Raw genomic sequence first — 14,753 nt, forward strand, 5'->3', positions numbered from 1 at the left:
CTCCCGCGCCCCTTCGGCGACGCAGCGGAGGCGAGGAGGAGTCGGAGTCGGTTTATTTCTTAAATAAAACCTGAAGGCGGCGTGGCGTTGGGCACGGCAGCACGAGAGAGGCCCGAAGGGGAGCAGGAGGGGAAGCAGGGACGGGTCCCAGCCGTGGGGGGCACAGGGCAGAGCCCCCCCCCCGCAGCAGGGAGCCGGCCCCCCCCGGGGGAAGGGCAGCGGGAGGGGAACCCAGCCGCATCCACAGGGGGATGAAAGCAGAACTGGCGGTCCCCAGCGCCCTGGGGGCACTGGTGGATGGGGCTGGGGCCACAGGGCACAGTGCGGGCAGTGCTGCACGCAGGGACGGGCTCGGCCCCCCCCTCCGAAGGGAGGAGGGTGAAGCGACACGGAGAATGGACACGGCTGACTGAGGAGTGCCAGGGAGAGGGAGGGGGGCACCGGCCCCACAGCGGGCAGAGAGGAAGAAGGGAGAAGCTGCTCACCACATCCCCGAGGGCTGGGAGCGAGGAGGTGCAGAGGGAGCTCAAACTGAAGAGGTACGAGGAGCCTTCCTCAGCACCCAGCCCGCAGTTAGGGCCCACCAAGCACCAGTCCCAGAGAGGGACTGCACGCAGGCTAAAGGCAGAGAGCCGCCATCAGAAGCTGATGCGCCACCGCTGCCCGTCCAAGCAGCGCTCTCCTCCCGTCCCCGTGCTTGGAGTAGGCTCAGCCCAGCACCATGAAGGACAAAAGAAGGGAAGGGGATGGAGTCTGCCCCCCAGCTCAGCACGCTGGGGACAGAGCCAGCCCAGTCCCCCATGAGCACTCCCCTGGGGAAGACAGGAATGAGTTCTGGGCAGGGACTGAGGTCCCGCTTCAAAGGAAAGGCGGGCAAAAGCCTCCAGGGCTGAGCCAGCCCACGCACACCCTGGGACTGGACACAGGTGGGAACCCTCCGTGCCCCAGAGCACACAAGTGGCATCACCAGGTGGGGAAAGAGGAGATCCCGGCCAACGGAGGGGAAGGGCAGCAGCCATTTCAGTCCCTGTCACACACCCGGAGGAGACTCCTGCCCCCCAGCAACTGGTGCTGGAAGGGAGGACAATGACTGGGCCACTGCACCTCCCCACCCTGCTCCTTCCCCCAGTCCGCTGAGGGAAGGGGACCAGCACGAACCAGACCAGCCTCCATCCACGAGGAAAGGGGTTAGAGCAGCAAACGATTCAGGCACCAGCACTTCCAAGCTGGGATGAGGCAGCCTCTGACAGCTGATGCAGACACACGGGGATCCAACCAAAGTGCAGCTTGGATTTCCTCTTCTTTACCAAACAGCCCACGTGTGAGGGAGAAGCCAGGGCCCCCACCCCGCTAGGGTGCCCGGAAGGCGTTGGTGGCTGCACCCGCGGCAGCGTTGGCCGCCGCTGTGCGCACCGCCTGGTTGGAGAAGACCCCTGCGGCAAACTCCTCCTGCGCCTTCTGGAAGCTGGCACCCGTCCGGCGGTACAGAGAGTGAATCTGGAAGAGAGCAGCAGGCTCAGGAGTCAGTGCCCCAGCCCCATTCCAACACCAAATGCACAGAGCCGTGCTCCACGCCAGCCCAAACCCACCCGTCCCAGTGTTTTGCCCCAGCGTTCACTCCTCACTCACCTTCTTCAGCATAATGATGCCCAACACAGCCACCGCTGTGAAGAACAAGGACACCAGGATCATCATCACAGCCACAGCCGTGTTCTTCCTCAGCGCTATCAGACTCAATATCCAGCCGCTGTAAAACAAACAGCGGCTGTCCCCGGGTTCCCTCTTCCCCGCCCGCCTCCTCCCGCTCCGGGGCGAGCGCAGCGCGTACCTGAAGCCCCAGTTGGGTATGCCGATGGCCTGCAGCACGTACATCACGTTCTGGGCAAAGAAGACGAAGAAGAAGACAAAGAAGTTGAACGAACTGTCACTCCTGGGAGAAAGAGACAGGCGAGGTTAGGCCAGAGAAAGCGAGTCTCAAACCTTCCTCAAAAGCAAGGAGGACAGGCAGGCGCCAGACGTGCAGCCACCTCCCTTAACCGGTGGTTAAGGGACTTGTAACGGGGAGAAGGGGGAAGCAAGAGGAAGAGGCACAAGGCAGTACAGGGATCTCCAACAACGGCCACGGGAAAACTCTCCTGTGACCTCCTTAGGACAGCCCCATCCAGAGCAAAATGTGTTCCTCGCAGAGAGGTTCAGCCCAGGAGCACGCCTCTGAGACCCGTAGGGAACACCGACACGGAGCCGGGCTACCCTCCGTGCGCAGTCCTGGTTTAGCACAGAGCCCCGCTTCCCCCGCTACAAGCACCAGCCCCGCAGACATCCCACCCCACTGCTTTGCTGGCCCGTGAGCTCCAGCAGGTACGCACCTGAAGGCTTTGTACATTGGCCTATACCAGCAGACGAAGGAGCAGGGCGTGTAGAGAAGAGCCCAGAGAATGGAGAGGCCGAACCCAGAACCTGACGAGGGATCCACGCAGAACCAGGCGAGCGAGGACAAGAAGTTCAGGAAGAGAGCAATGGTGCTGGCTGAGGGAGAGGACGTCGCTCAGGCGACCCGAGCAAGGCTCCCCGCGCCGAGAAATCACCCCCCTGGGCCCGGGCACCAAGCTGCAATCGCAGCTTCTCCAGGGCGGCAGCGTTCCCTCGCGGGTAGGAGGCTCGATCCTCTACCTGCTCCCCAGAGCTCGGGTTCCACGCGGGGACTCACCCATCCAGAGGTAATACATGGTATGAACGGTCTTCTGGAAGTCAGCGGGGATCTCCACGGGGATGTCCTGGTAGAAGCAAGGCTTCACGGGGCAGAAGGACGGCAGCGGGGGCCAGTTGTTCGGTCTCGCTGCAAAGCGAAAGGAGGTGAGAAGCAGAGAAGAGCAGCACCCGGGCAGAAGGGGCCCGAGGGGACCTCGGCCGCCGCCCCGGGGGCGCTCACCGGCACCGCTGCCGAGGGCGGCGTTCTGCAGCTCCCGCTCCCGCCGGTCCAGCTCCTCCGCCTTGCGGTTCAGCTCCTCCTGCCGCTTCAGCAGCTCGGCCGTGGCCGCCGCCGCCGAGGCCTGCGGAGGACACGCAGCCCTCAGCTCCCGGCTTCTCCCCCGGCCCACCCGGGCCGCCCGCCGCCAGCCCCGGTACCTGCGTCCCGTAGGAGCCGTAGTTCCGGGGCTCCGTAGGGCTCGGTCTCCTCGGGGGCTGCGCGGTTCCCTGCGGCGGCGGCGGCACGCCTGCGGCGGGCGGGGCCCCGGCCGGGGCATGGTACGGCGGCGGTGGCGGCTGCGGGACCGAGAAGGGGGCGGTGAGCCGCCGGTACCGCCCGGCCGCGGCGGGCAGAGCCCCGGGCAGGGCCACCGGGAGGCGGCCCCGGGGCACCGCGGGGCCCGGGCCCACCACCCCCGCCTCACCGCGCCGTTCTCGAAGGGGTTGTAGGCGTCCAGCGCCGCGCTCTCGGGGCCGGGCCGGTGCTGCACCACGGCGGGGTCCTGCAAGAGACGCGGCGGGGGCTGGCACCGGGAGCGGGGCCGGTACCGGGGCCTGAAGCGAGGCCCTGGGGCAGGACGGGGCCGCCCCGCACCTGGAAGGGGTTGTCCGGGAGCACCGCGGGGCCGCCGCGCTGCGCCATGGCCGCACCGGGACCGGCACCGGGAGCACCGGGACCGCCCCGCGACGGCACCGGCGGCTCCGGAGAGGCCTCGCCGCAGGGGGCTCTGCGCCTGCGCGGGGCGGGCCGGGGCGCAAGCGAGCACGTGACGCGGCCACGTGGCCCCAGGGTCACGTGCCGGTGAGCCGTTTTCATCCCCCCCCCCCCCCCTTCCCTTTTCGGTCGCTCTCCCCCGGCCCCAGCGCAGGGGCCGCTGGGAGCGCGTCCCCATGGCAACGCCGTCCCCATGGCAACGCCGGGATGAGGCCCGGCCTCTCCGAGGCCTACCAGGCCCCACCAGGCCCCACCAGGCCCCACCGGGCCCGTGCTCCCCCCCCCCGCCCCCCGGGCCGGTTGCGCTGCACGCAGGGCCCCGTTGAGCCAGGCCCGGCACAAAGCCGCCCTCCTGCGGGTACCCAAAAGGCCTCAGCCCCAAAGGCAAAGATTTGCCCAGATCTCACTGCTGCAGCCCCTGGGGACAGGCGAGCATTAGCCCCAGGTGCAGCAAGGCAGCTCCTTCGCTGCCCCCCCCCGGCGACGCACGGCTGAATTCGTGGACGTGAAACGGTCGGGGGGGGATTTGTGGCACGGCAAGCGGCTTGGATAATTAAAGTGGGGCCTCCCGGATCAGTTATTCATAGGGGTCGCTGATTCCAGCAGCTACAGGCAGCGTGCCGACAGCCCCCTCCCGAAAAGGAATTCCTCAGCATCCCGAGGCCCGGGACGGCAGCACCAGAGAGAAATCCCCACCTGCCCCCAGTTCCCATCCCAGACTTCAGTGCTTAGCGGCAACTACACCTCTCGTCTAAAAATATTCCCTCCCTCTGAACAGAGGAGACTCAGAGTTACACACAAAGCAGTGAGTTCCCCCCTCAGCCCAGACAGCTGGCACCTCAGCGTGGTACTCTTGGCTGGGAAGTTAAAAGCTGTGGATTCAGATTTTGGACACCAGGGTGCTGTGTTTTCTGACGTCTGAGAGACCGCAGATATTATTTGCTCAATTTAATTCTCATCCAGGCTCACCCAGGGGCTGGCTACGGATGCAGCAGGGCCAGGTCTTCCCCACACTCTCATTCCCTGGCACGCACCACCTACGAGCTGCATGGCTGTCTGCCCTCTGACTGAGCAGTACCGCAGGAAGCAGGTAAAAGCTCCCAGCCCAAGCTCTTTAAGACCACAAGCGCGTGAAGATGAGCCAGTGTCGCTCCTTTTGCGCCCCCCCCAGCTAACTCCAGGTGAAGCTGGTGTTTTCCTTTATCTCTTCGCATGATGACATGGACAGAGCCTGCCACAGGCTGATGGCGCAACAGGAAAGGGATGCACTCGTGTAGAACAAACCACGCGCCTGCTGTTCCTGACACAAGACTCTTCCAGACATGCGTGGGCAAAGCAGCAACACAGAGGTCCCATCAGGTCTGTGACTTCCCCAGCAAATCCCATGGAAAAGTCCAAGTCAAGGGCCCAGCCTCACAGAAAGGCACAGACAGCCCCATTTCCCTGTGCTGGGCTGCAGCGTACACCGCTGGGCCACCCACCGTAGGCATCAGGACAGCCATCGATCACCCTGTCCATGGAGGGAGGGGGTTTCTCTAGTAAAGAAAAAGCACCTAGGCTGCTCCCTTCAGACCCTTTGGGCCTGGATTTACCACACGTATCGAAGTAGCCCCTGTTATCCTTTTGCTAGGAGAAAGACTTGTTCCGTACACTATATCTTCCCACCTTCAACTACCGGTCTCAGGGCACAACACAGGACCCGTGTTTTGCCACCCACCGTGCCAGAATCTGCTTGCCCTGGACCTACTTCAGGCCCATCTGCAGCAGCTCAGAGCAGCTCAGAGCAGGTGCAAGCTCACGCAACAAGGCCATCATCCAAGCTCGGGAAGAACTGAGCAGGTGGGTGGATAAAGCTGGCTTTGTTACCCAGGGGTTTACCAGACTGAAGCAGCTTTCTTCCTGCAACCCGAGGATGCATCCTCCTTCCCTCTGCAGGGTGCAGCATCCAGTCACTGCCTCTCAGGGGTAAAAACAAGCAGCAGAACAGCCTCACGACAGGCTGCTGCTGGTCCGAACACCGGCCGGAAGGTTTATTCACTTCATATTTATTTTTCACAAAGACTGTACAAAATTCTTATAAAACTCTGGTGTGGGGATGGGCTATGACATCGATCCAAAAAATAATTCCCATGCAATCCCACCAGTTTCATAACTTACAAGGAAACAGATAAGCTACAGAGCTGCGAGTCCTGGAGTATTTACACTGAGGCGGGCAGGAGAGAACAGGAGACAAAGCAACACGTGAACAGAGGTATTTACAACATGGACATACAAGCCCCTCGCCTCATGACAGCGGCAGCAGCAACAGCAGGAGGTTGTGGTGCTCAGAGGCTGATAGAGAATATGGGCTATTTACAGTATCTCACATATTAACAGCTTTACAAACATGTCCAGGGAGTTTATGTATAAAAAAAAGCACCAAATGTCTGAATAGAAATCACACAGGCCTCCACGGGGGCTAGAATCTGAGGGCAGGCTGGCACCTGTGGCGTCACCGGCTGATGTCCCGGCTAGAGTCCCACATTTTTGTGCTTGGCTCCATCTCCAGCATGTCAAAGAACGGGTGCTTGAGGGCTTCAGCCAGGCTGATGCGCTTGGACGGCTCGTACTCCAGCATGCTCTCAATGAGGTCAAAAAGGCGGTGATGGTCCTCGGCCTCAGAAGTCAGGTACCGCTGCGGAGAGAGAGGGGAGAGGTCAGGGCGGAGGACGCTGCACGCCGCGCTGGTCACAGTACGCTCCCTGGGCTGAACGGCTAAGATGGGGGAGGACCGGTCTGTTCAGACCTTCGTTCACCCTAAACCTGAACTCTAGGCCACTTTAACAAGCACGGAACTGTTGAGGGTTTCCCCCAACCCCTCCCCATCTTCCCCAGACACTTCCTGAAGTCTCCTCGCCCTCCTCCTCATCCACTTGAGGTTAAGCTCAGGCTGCTGCAGTCTTCCTAGTTTATGTCTGGGACAGCCAAGGCTCCTTCAGGAAGATACTGGTCTGACCCTTTCAGTGGCCCAACCTTGCCCACGGGAAGAATCTTCAGAACTGGGGCTGGCACTGTAAGACTCTGCAATGAGAAGAGGATAAAGCAACCAGGCGCTCCTGCCCACCCCACCTTACCCGCAGTGGCTTGCAGTTTTCCCTAACATAACGGCCAGCAGAGGTGTTCTCATCCCAGTCCAGGCGGCCATGGTAGAAATATTTTTGCTTCCTGTCAGAGTAAGAGGTGGGAACAGGTTACACCCAAGCACCAAACGCCTTGCAGCAGAAGCAACACGCCAGCCCTGCCACTACTCTGCCGGGGGCGCACAGACCACTCAGGACACTGCGGCAGCACGGACTGACTCAGGAGGCAGCCGCAGAGTTTGATCCCTTGAAGAGAACCGCTGCCCATAAAGCGGGAAAGAGCCGGGAAGCCTGCGGTGCCCAGCTGGCCTTTCTCACCTGGTCTTCCGGATCATCCGAGAAGGAATTGGCCCCAAGATCCTCTCCATCATGGCCAGGTGCTCCCGGTTGTCATGCGTCTGAGGGAGACAAACATAAAGGGGAGGCGTGGAACGGATTACAGTCATTCTGCCTCCAGACCCGGGTGATTCCCAGTTCAGGACCCCCTGCTGGCCAACACCTCGGTCATCTCTACAAGCCTGCAGTGATGGAGGGAACTCCATCAGCCCCCGAGGCTCCTGGCTGTGCTGGGACACAGCCAGCGTCCTCTTTCATCAGCTGTGAGGAAGCCATAGAGCACACGGTTCTCACCTGAAACAGGGTGAAACCCACATAATACTCAAAGATGATGCAGCCAATGCTCCAAACATCACAGGGCTGGCTCCAGCCAAGCTCTAAAAAACAATGTTTTTAAAAGAAGATATAGTTACGGCCCAGGATTCCAAGTCCCTCTCCCTCACCCTTTCAAAAACCAACAAGTAACCGGAAAAACAATTCCCATTCTGGCCTTCCCCTGCTACATCAGTGGCAATACACCGCCCAGCTGACAGCAATGCCAAAGCCACCAGTTTCAAGTTGTTGCCCCCCAGAACCTCTCTGAATTAATCCAGCAGGCACCACCCGGTGCCCTTGGGACGAAAGCCTGCCGCTGCAGAAAGGCCAAGGAGAACCTACCCAGTATGACCTCCGGGGCCCGGTAATGCCTGGTGGAGACAATGGTGCTGTGATGCTCGTGATCGAACGTGGCACTGCCAAAGTCCACCACTCTGATGGCCGTGCTTTTCACACTCCGCTCATCTCGCTTCTTTGTGAGGGAGAAAGACAGCAGTTACTCAGGAGCTTCCAAACAAGGACTAACGCCCTTCCTTACACAACCGAGGCTTTGCCACGGGGGAAGGGAACGCTCTGCAGGGTCTGTTAGGGCTGGCGCATACCCTCCGATGTGCAGCACAGCCCTCCCCCAAAAAACCTCTCACTCAGCTGGAGCCTGTGGTCTCCATAGCTTACTTGTACACAGGCCGTTCACCCAAATTTGTCCTGAACAAATGCGTGAACGCAGCCGGCCAACGCTATCTGCTATGTCCCAGCTCCTCCCCCTGCTAAGGTCAGGGACACCAAGAACCCGAGAGGAGACTTCTAAAGCAAGGCTGCTGTGTTACCTTTTCCAGGTTATAGGTGAGCTCATAGTCAGAGTTCACAAAGAGGATGTTCTCGGGCTTGAGGTCAGTGTGAGTGAGTTTATTGTCATGCAGAACTGAGGAAGCAAACAGAAGCAGGGTCAAGAAACAGAAGCAAAACGATGCTGCATCCACCTGAGGAGCAAACAGCATTAGCTCGGGTTGCTGCTGGCACAGTTTTAGCCCGTGTTTGAAACTGGGTGTGAACAGACAGGCTACTCTAGGCCAAGGTGCTTCGACAGAAGCACAAGGATTGATCGTATCGATCCCCAGAACGTACACGCTGACGTGCTCTGGGCTGCTGCCAGCCCACAGGCATCAGAAACACGATAACCAGGCAAAGAAAAAGGATTCGCTCCAAGCACACATCCACCACCCAGGGGCAGGGAGGCTCAGTCTCAGGACTGGCACAGCAGCACCACGGCAAAAACCCGTTGCATCGGGCCACCAGCTGCAGAACTGGCGCTCAAGCTGGGAGCCGCACAGCTCTCCAGGTCAGTCTAGGACCAGCAGAGAAAAAGAGCAGCGAACACTTACATTTCACAGCCTGGCACACCTGGTAGGCCATGTGCCGCACTTGGTGGATGGGGTAAGGCAGATAGTTGTTGTCCTTCAGGAAATCAAAAGTGCTGAGCCCCAGCAGTTCGAAGGAGATGCACATGTGGCCGTGGTAGTCAAACCAGTCAAACATCCTGACGCAGAGGCTGAAGAGAAAGATTCAGATTCGGGACGGAACTGCACACACCACTCAGACGGGCTGTCCCTGCACCAGGCTCGCCCCTTCCTTGCTCGGTCTGTATCCCGTACCAAGGCAGCGTGCCACCAAGAGCTAGCTACAGGTGAATCCAGTCACGCACCAACCAAGTACCTCTCTCATCCCATCCCTACGACCGCGCTAAGATGATGCTTTCCCTTCCATTTTGTCACACGCTGAGTGCACTCACTTCTTGTTCTCGGGATCCTTCTCGTTGATTTTCTCCAGCACGTTTATTTCTAGTCGGGCAGCCTCTTTGTATTTCTCCACGTTTTTAATGATTTTGAGAGCAACGCGTGCACCACCCCTGGGGAGAAACAGGGAGAAAACTCAAGGTCACTCTGGAGTTGGGTCAGAGAGACTGCGCCCTGCAAAAAAAAGGGCTTTCTGAACTGGTCTCTTCCTGCGAAGATTTATACATCCTCCCCCTCCCTACGAACAGCCCTGAGACCCCCCCCAGTCCCTCTCCACTACACGGATGACCCAACAGGAGGAGCACCCACACCAGCGGAGGAATACTAGAAATCGAGAGACCTGTTTCCACCCCAGGCTCCTGCTTTAAGCAGGGGACTATTTCACCAGCTGCGCTGTCTTTTTTCCGCATCGCCGCAGCCCTCCCTGCCCCGGGAGCAGGCGTACCTCCGGTGATCCATGCACTGCACCACTCTGCCGAACGTGCCTTCCCCTAAGGTGCTAATAATCTCATCTGGGAGGGAGAGAAGAAGAGAAAAGCCCATGAGAGAGTGAGCACGACCTGGATGCAGCGCATACACAAGGCAGAGGAGAATGCATTGCAACACCTAACCTGCACACAGCTTGAGAGACCGGAGCAGCGGAAGGCTGACACCGGCTGCACAAGGCAACTGCCCTAGTTCCCTGGCACTTCAGTAACAATACAAAATATAAACGTAGTTTTAACAAAAGGGGAAGGAAAAGGAGAGGGTTTCTCTTTAATAAACAATGAAAATAAAATGAAACAGAAAGATAAGACAGATCTGCGACTGCGATGGGAGCTTAACTAGAGAGCTAAATTATGTTACGATTTGGCTGTACATCTTTCTTGTAGCCAGTCGCCGACGCGATAGATCAGATGCCCCTCGTCGTCGTCCTCCACACTCTTGGCCCTTCTGCTGCTCTGTCGACTCCGCTGCTGGCCCAGGCAGACAGGGAATTCATCATTCACCAATCAGATTTTCAAACCAGCGCAGCAGCCAGCGTCACGCATTGGTTGGTTTGGAAATTCACATGGTTGTTTGAGGAGGGGTTGCAGGAGGAGATTCCCAGCCAATTCATACGGCACAGAGGAATATATAACGATAGGGATATTGCAAGGGAACATGTCAAGATACAACACACTAGCTCAGAAAAGAAAAAAACAGTTTGCTTTTCGTTGTAGCAAAAAAAAAAAAAAAAAAAAGAAAAAAGAACCTACAAACAGCCCCACCCGAACCAGTGTGAGAGCAGAGACGGGCAGAACGAGGGCTAGCAGAGGGGCAGTGGAAGGAGCCAGCTGCTCTTGCTCCTGTGGGGGCTTGGAGAGGAACGGCGCTGGCCTATGGGTCCCGGATCAGTGCCAAGAGAGCACGCCGAAGCACGACTCCGCAGCCGGGCACTCAGTGACCGCAGGGAGAGGCTCGCTTCAGCCCCGCATCAGCCACTGAGGAAAGGCAGCAGGAGGCAGGTGCTGGGAAGTCCTGCACAAGCGAAGGGCCAGACTGCCCCACAGACACTGCCCATCCCATTCCAACAACCTCCCACGGTGGCTTCCCCCAGCCCCACCACTCGGATTAAGATGAATTCAGAGGTTTCAGAAGCAACTCTTGGTACAACGATCCGTCAGAAACCAGAGAGGATTTACAAGTAACTGCCTGGGGGCAGATGTGACACTTCTTTCTAGACCCTCCCCCAAAGAAGCTGATCCTGGAAAGGCCAACTTCCAGGAGAGAAGCAGAGGCCCAACAGGGAATAGGGACAGCCTGGGACGAGGCAGATGAGAGATTTTATGCCAGAGAAGAGAAAACTCCTGCCTTTGGTTCCGCTAAGCATCCCCACACCTGGGAGCAACCAGACAGCAGACTCGGGACCTGAATCCAGCCCATAACCCCGTCCCCGGACACACAGTCAGAACGGACCGGACAACACTGAGAGCTCCACACACAGAGCAGAGAACACGTCTGGGGTCTAACAGAAGCGGAAGGCGAACAGCAGAACAGACGAGAAGAGAAAGCCGGGGACACTGCTGGGAAGAGCCTGGGATGGTCACTGCCTCCACCCGGACTGACCAGGCCACGAGCTACGTTCACCTGCCAAAGCCCCTGGCGCGACAGCCCAAGGCAGCTGCGCCCGCCCAAAGGATCCCGCTCTGCCACAGGACCCAGCTCACAGAGACGGGGCTTCCTGCCACACAACGCAGGCCCGGATCGGGGATCAGCAGGGGCCACGGGGACCTGTCGCAGACGGACCGAGCTCTCTGGGATCAGGAGCAGCTGAACGCTTTCTGCACAAAGCTCACACAAAGACCGCTCAGCTGGGGTCCCTAGCCAGCCCTTTCACGAGCATCACCAAACCAAAGCAGCGCTCGGTAGGGATAAAGGAGCTGTGGAGCACGGCGCCACGCCAGGGGGACAGTGCCGGCCCTGCGGGGCACGCCCGTCCTCCCGCTTCTGAGCGGGCAACGCTAAGGCAGGGTCTGAGCTGCCTGTGCCCAGCTGGCACCGGGCAGCCACCGCTGAGGCGCACCAGGACGGTGGACAGGAACTGCTGCCTGCATCAAAGGCTTTCTAGGCATTTCTCAAGCTGAGTCCGAGAGAGCGTTAGAAAGTGAGTTTTCTACTTACCCAGCTTGCCACCTGCGAGAGAAAGGTTACAGGGGAGGCCCAGCACAGCAGGATACTCACCGATGAGGAGCGACTAAAGGACCGGCTGCGGCGCCGCCTCCGCCTGTGCTTACGCCGGCTGCTTTTGCAGCTCCGGTAGCTGCCCTCGCGGTCCCGGGAGCGCCGGTACTCGTAGGAATGACGGTACTCGGGTTCATAGTAGGCTTCTCCTCGCTCGCGGCTGTAATCGTTCCGCCGGTAGCTATCACAGTAACGCCGGTCGTAGGCCCTCCTGTCCGCTGAGTGGTCGTCGTAGCTGAGGGGGGAAGCAAGCAAGCTGTGGGGATACGATTACGAACGCTGCTCGGGAAGGGACAGCTCAGGGCATGCGAGCCTGCTGAGTACAGGACGGGCTGAAACGCCTCGGGTCACCCGGGGACAGGTGAAGCGCAGGGCGGCTCTGGCAAAGCGATAGCGAAAAGGAATCGGCCAAGATCTGAGCAGCTCTGCGGGGCTGACTCACCTCCTGGACCGAACGTGGTAGCTGTCCTCCCGACGGTGCCGACGGTCACGCTCGCTGCTGCTCGACCGTGACCGCGTCCGCCGTCGCTTGTGCTTGCGACTTCTGTAACGCTCATGGTAGCTGCCCCGGCTGCTGCGCTCCGACGAGCGGTACCTTCTAGAGTGAGGCATCTGCAGGAACAACAGGAGGCTGTGACTACGAGGCGATGGCAAGGGAGAGAAACCAGCACGTACAGCCAGTAGCCAAAGAACCGTTAGGGCAAAGAGGGGGAGGCAACCAGCAGCGTGTCCGAGTACGCACGAGGGATTTGAGAGGGAGGGGGCAAACCTCTGAGGAACCCCAGAGCCTCGTAAGAGCGAAGATGCAACCACCCACACGGGCCATGCCCGCTGTGTTTTTGTTCTCCAGGTTACGTTTCCCCCTTCACTTCTCATCCGTGGTCTTTACTGGCCACAGCTCCGGGAGCAGCATTTGCACTTTCAGTGCCCCACTTTCTCTCCCTGACCCTACGCCCTCCCCAGGGAGCAGAGAAGCTCCACCGGGATGAACTGAAGATAAAACAAAGCTCAGGATATTACTGACGCCAGGCCCAAATCCTTGCAGCAGCACTGCAGACACCTAAGTGGGCAACTGCTGAAGAAATGCCTCTGTCCTACTGCCGAGCAAGCACCACCTACAGCTCTCACTCCAAGCGCAGAGGCCCCTACAGGCTCCAAGGAGCAGGAACGCCGTCTGCATGCACAGATGTGTGAGGGCAGCCTCGCAGGCCTTACCTCAGAGGCAAGGAATACTCCCAACTCTGCCCTGCAGGTGGGACGTTAGAGTCAAGAACGAAGAAGAAAACGCCTCGGTAAGACCGCACACCAAGTTCCACCTCTGAAACGCGAGTCCTTAGGGTCCTGCTCCTATCCCCAGACCTCGCTCCACAACTACCAGACTTCCCCAACGCGTATTTTGGTTCGCAAGCACCGAGCTGCTCAATCTGCCCCGTCTCCGCAGGTAAGAAGCTGGATTTCTGCCCACAAGCCTCCTGGTGGATCTTCTCCCCACCCCCCCCCCAGCAGGCACGCTCGCCTACCCGGCTGACTTTCCGCACGCAAAAACTCTGCTGACGTTAGGGGCACGGCTACCAGAAGGCGAAGCTGCTCCCACAGACGTGGCGAGCTACAGGCACGTACTCATCGCCCGCCAACGGATTTCACCCTCGGCAGCCAGGCCGGGCTCCGCTGGGCCCCGGGCGGTCCCTCCCCGGCGGTGGCTTCACCGACAGCCGGCGCCGGGGCCGGGCCGAGTGCCGAGCCCGTCACACCCCCCGCGAGCGCCGCGCAAGGGAGACGCTCCCAGCCCTTAATTAAAGGCAGCGCTGGGAGGCGATGCTGGCAGCCCTCCAGCGGCCGGGCAGCCCTCACAGGCAGGCGGAGGCCGCACCGGGGCGTTTCGCTGCGCTGGAACCGGTTTGGGGATCAGCGGCGGCGGAGCCGGGCCGCGAGCAGCGAGCGCGGCCGCCGGGCGGGGCCCGCGCCGGACGCCGGCCCACGGCGCTGCCGAGCGCCGAAAGAGGAAGCGCCGGGACCCGGCCGCCGAGCGAGGCCACCGGGACACCGGGACGGACCGCGCGGGGGGGAGGGGGGAAGGGGCGGCGGGCTCGGAACCCCCGCCCGGTGCCCCCGGGCCTGGCCGCGGCCTCCTCGGGCGCTCCGGGCCCGCCCCGCGAGCGCCCCCCCCGGAAGCGCTCGGGCCTCGGGAGCGCGGCCCCGACCTTGGCGAGGAGCCTCCGGCGGCCCTGCCCGGCCCTGCCCAGCGCGGGCCCCGGGAGCGCCGCCGCCGAGCACGGAAGCGGCCGCCGCGGCCTAACCCCGCCCGCCGCGCCCCGAGCCGCACCGTCCTCGCAGCCAGCCCCGTGCGCTTGTCCCACAGGAAGTCCGTGATGGCGGCCGTGGGCCCCCGGGGATCCCGGGCCCCGCTCCGGCTCCTCTCGGGCTCCGCCGCTCGCTCGCCGCCGCCGCCGCCGCCTCCTCCGCCGCGCCCCGCCGCGCCGCGCCGCCGATCCGGGTCTCAGCCAGGCCGCGCGCACGCACGACGCGCACACGGACGCGCTTGCGTCACGCGACGCGGCGCGCGCACGGGCCCGCGCGCGAAGGCGGCGGGGCGGGGCGGGGCGGGGCCGGGGGGCCGGGGGCGGGGCGGGGCCGGTAGGGAGGGGGGCGGGGCGTCGCGTCAGGCCACGCCCCTCCCGGAGCCCCGCCCGCCCCGCCCCGCCCGCCGCGGGGTCCCGCGCCGCCGCCGCCGCTCCGGTGCCGCCGCCCGGGCCTCGGTGCTCGGCGCCGCTCCGCCGCCGCCGGCGCCTCCCCGCTGGCGGCGGG

The 14,753-nt window shown here is 61.3% G+C and overlaps 1 protein-coding gene across 5 annotated transcripts; it reads right to left on the reverse strand.

Moving 5' to 3' along the window:
• Positions 1–36: 36 nt before the first annotated feature.
• On the reverse strand, positions 37–14,478 carry LOC121060684 (dual specificity protein kinase CLK2). Of its 5 annotated transcripts, XM_040538684.1 has the most exons (20): positions 14,272–14,468; positions 12,391–12,560; positions 11,949–12,183; positions 10,105–10,201; positions 9,691–9,757; positions 9,242–9,358; positions 8,835–9,001; positions 8,280–8,374; positions 7,795–7,924; positions 7,432–7,514; positions 7,120–7,199; positions 6,796–6,886; positions 3,393–3,470; positions 3,127–3,264; positions 2,930–3,050; positions 2,708–2,836; positions 2,367–2,526; positions 1,829–1,930; positions 1,630–1,747; positions 37–1,497 (listed from the first exon to the last, which is right to left on the reverse strand). In XM_040538684.1, exons 2-20 carry the CDS (start codon positions 12,558–12,560, stop codon positions 1,351–1,353), a joined length of 2,325 nt encoding a protein of 774 aa, XP_040394618.1. In that variant the 5' UTR covers positions 14,272–14,468; the 3' UTR covers positions 37–1,350. The 5 variants fall into 5 exon arrangements, with proteins under 5 accessions (XP_040394618.1, XP_040394616.1, XP_040394613.1 ...); XM_040538679.1 differs by lacking the exons at positions 37–1,497; positions 1,630–1,747; positions 1,829–1,930; ... (3 more) ...; positions 3,127–3,264; positions 3,393–3,470 and adding an exon at positions 5,716–6,356 and having other exon boundaries at positions 14,272–14,478; XM_040538680.1 differs by lacking the exons at positions 37–1,497; positions 1,630–1,747; positions 1,829–1,930; ... (3 more) ...; positions 3,127–3,264; positions 3,393–3,470 and adding an exon at positions 5,716–6,356 and having other exon boundaries at positions 10,105–10,198; positions 14,272–14,471.
• Between the last annotated feature and the right edge of the window lie 275 nt (positions 14,479–14,753).

The sequence above is a fragment of the Cygnus olor genome, chromosome 28, assembly GCF_009769625.2.
Source record: "Cygnus olor isolate bCygOlo1 chromosome 28, bCygOlo1.pri.v2, whole genome shotgun sequence".
Classification (NCBI taxonomy): domain Eukaryota; kingdom Metazoa; phylum Chordata; class Aves; order Anseriformes; family Anatidae; genus Cygnus; species Cygnus olor.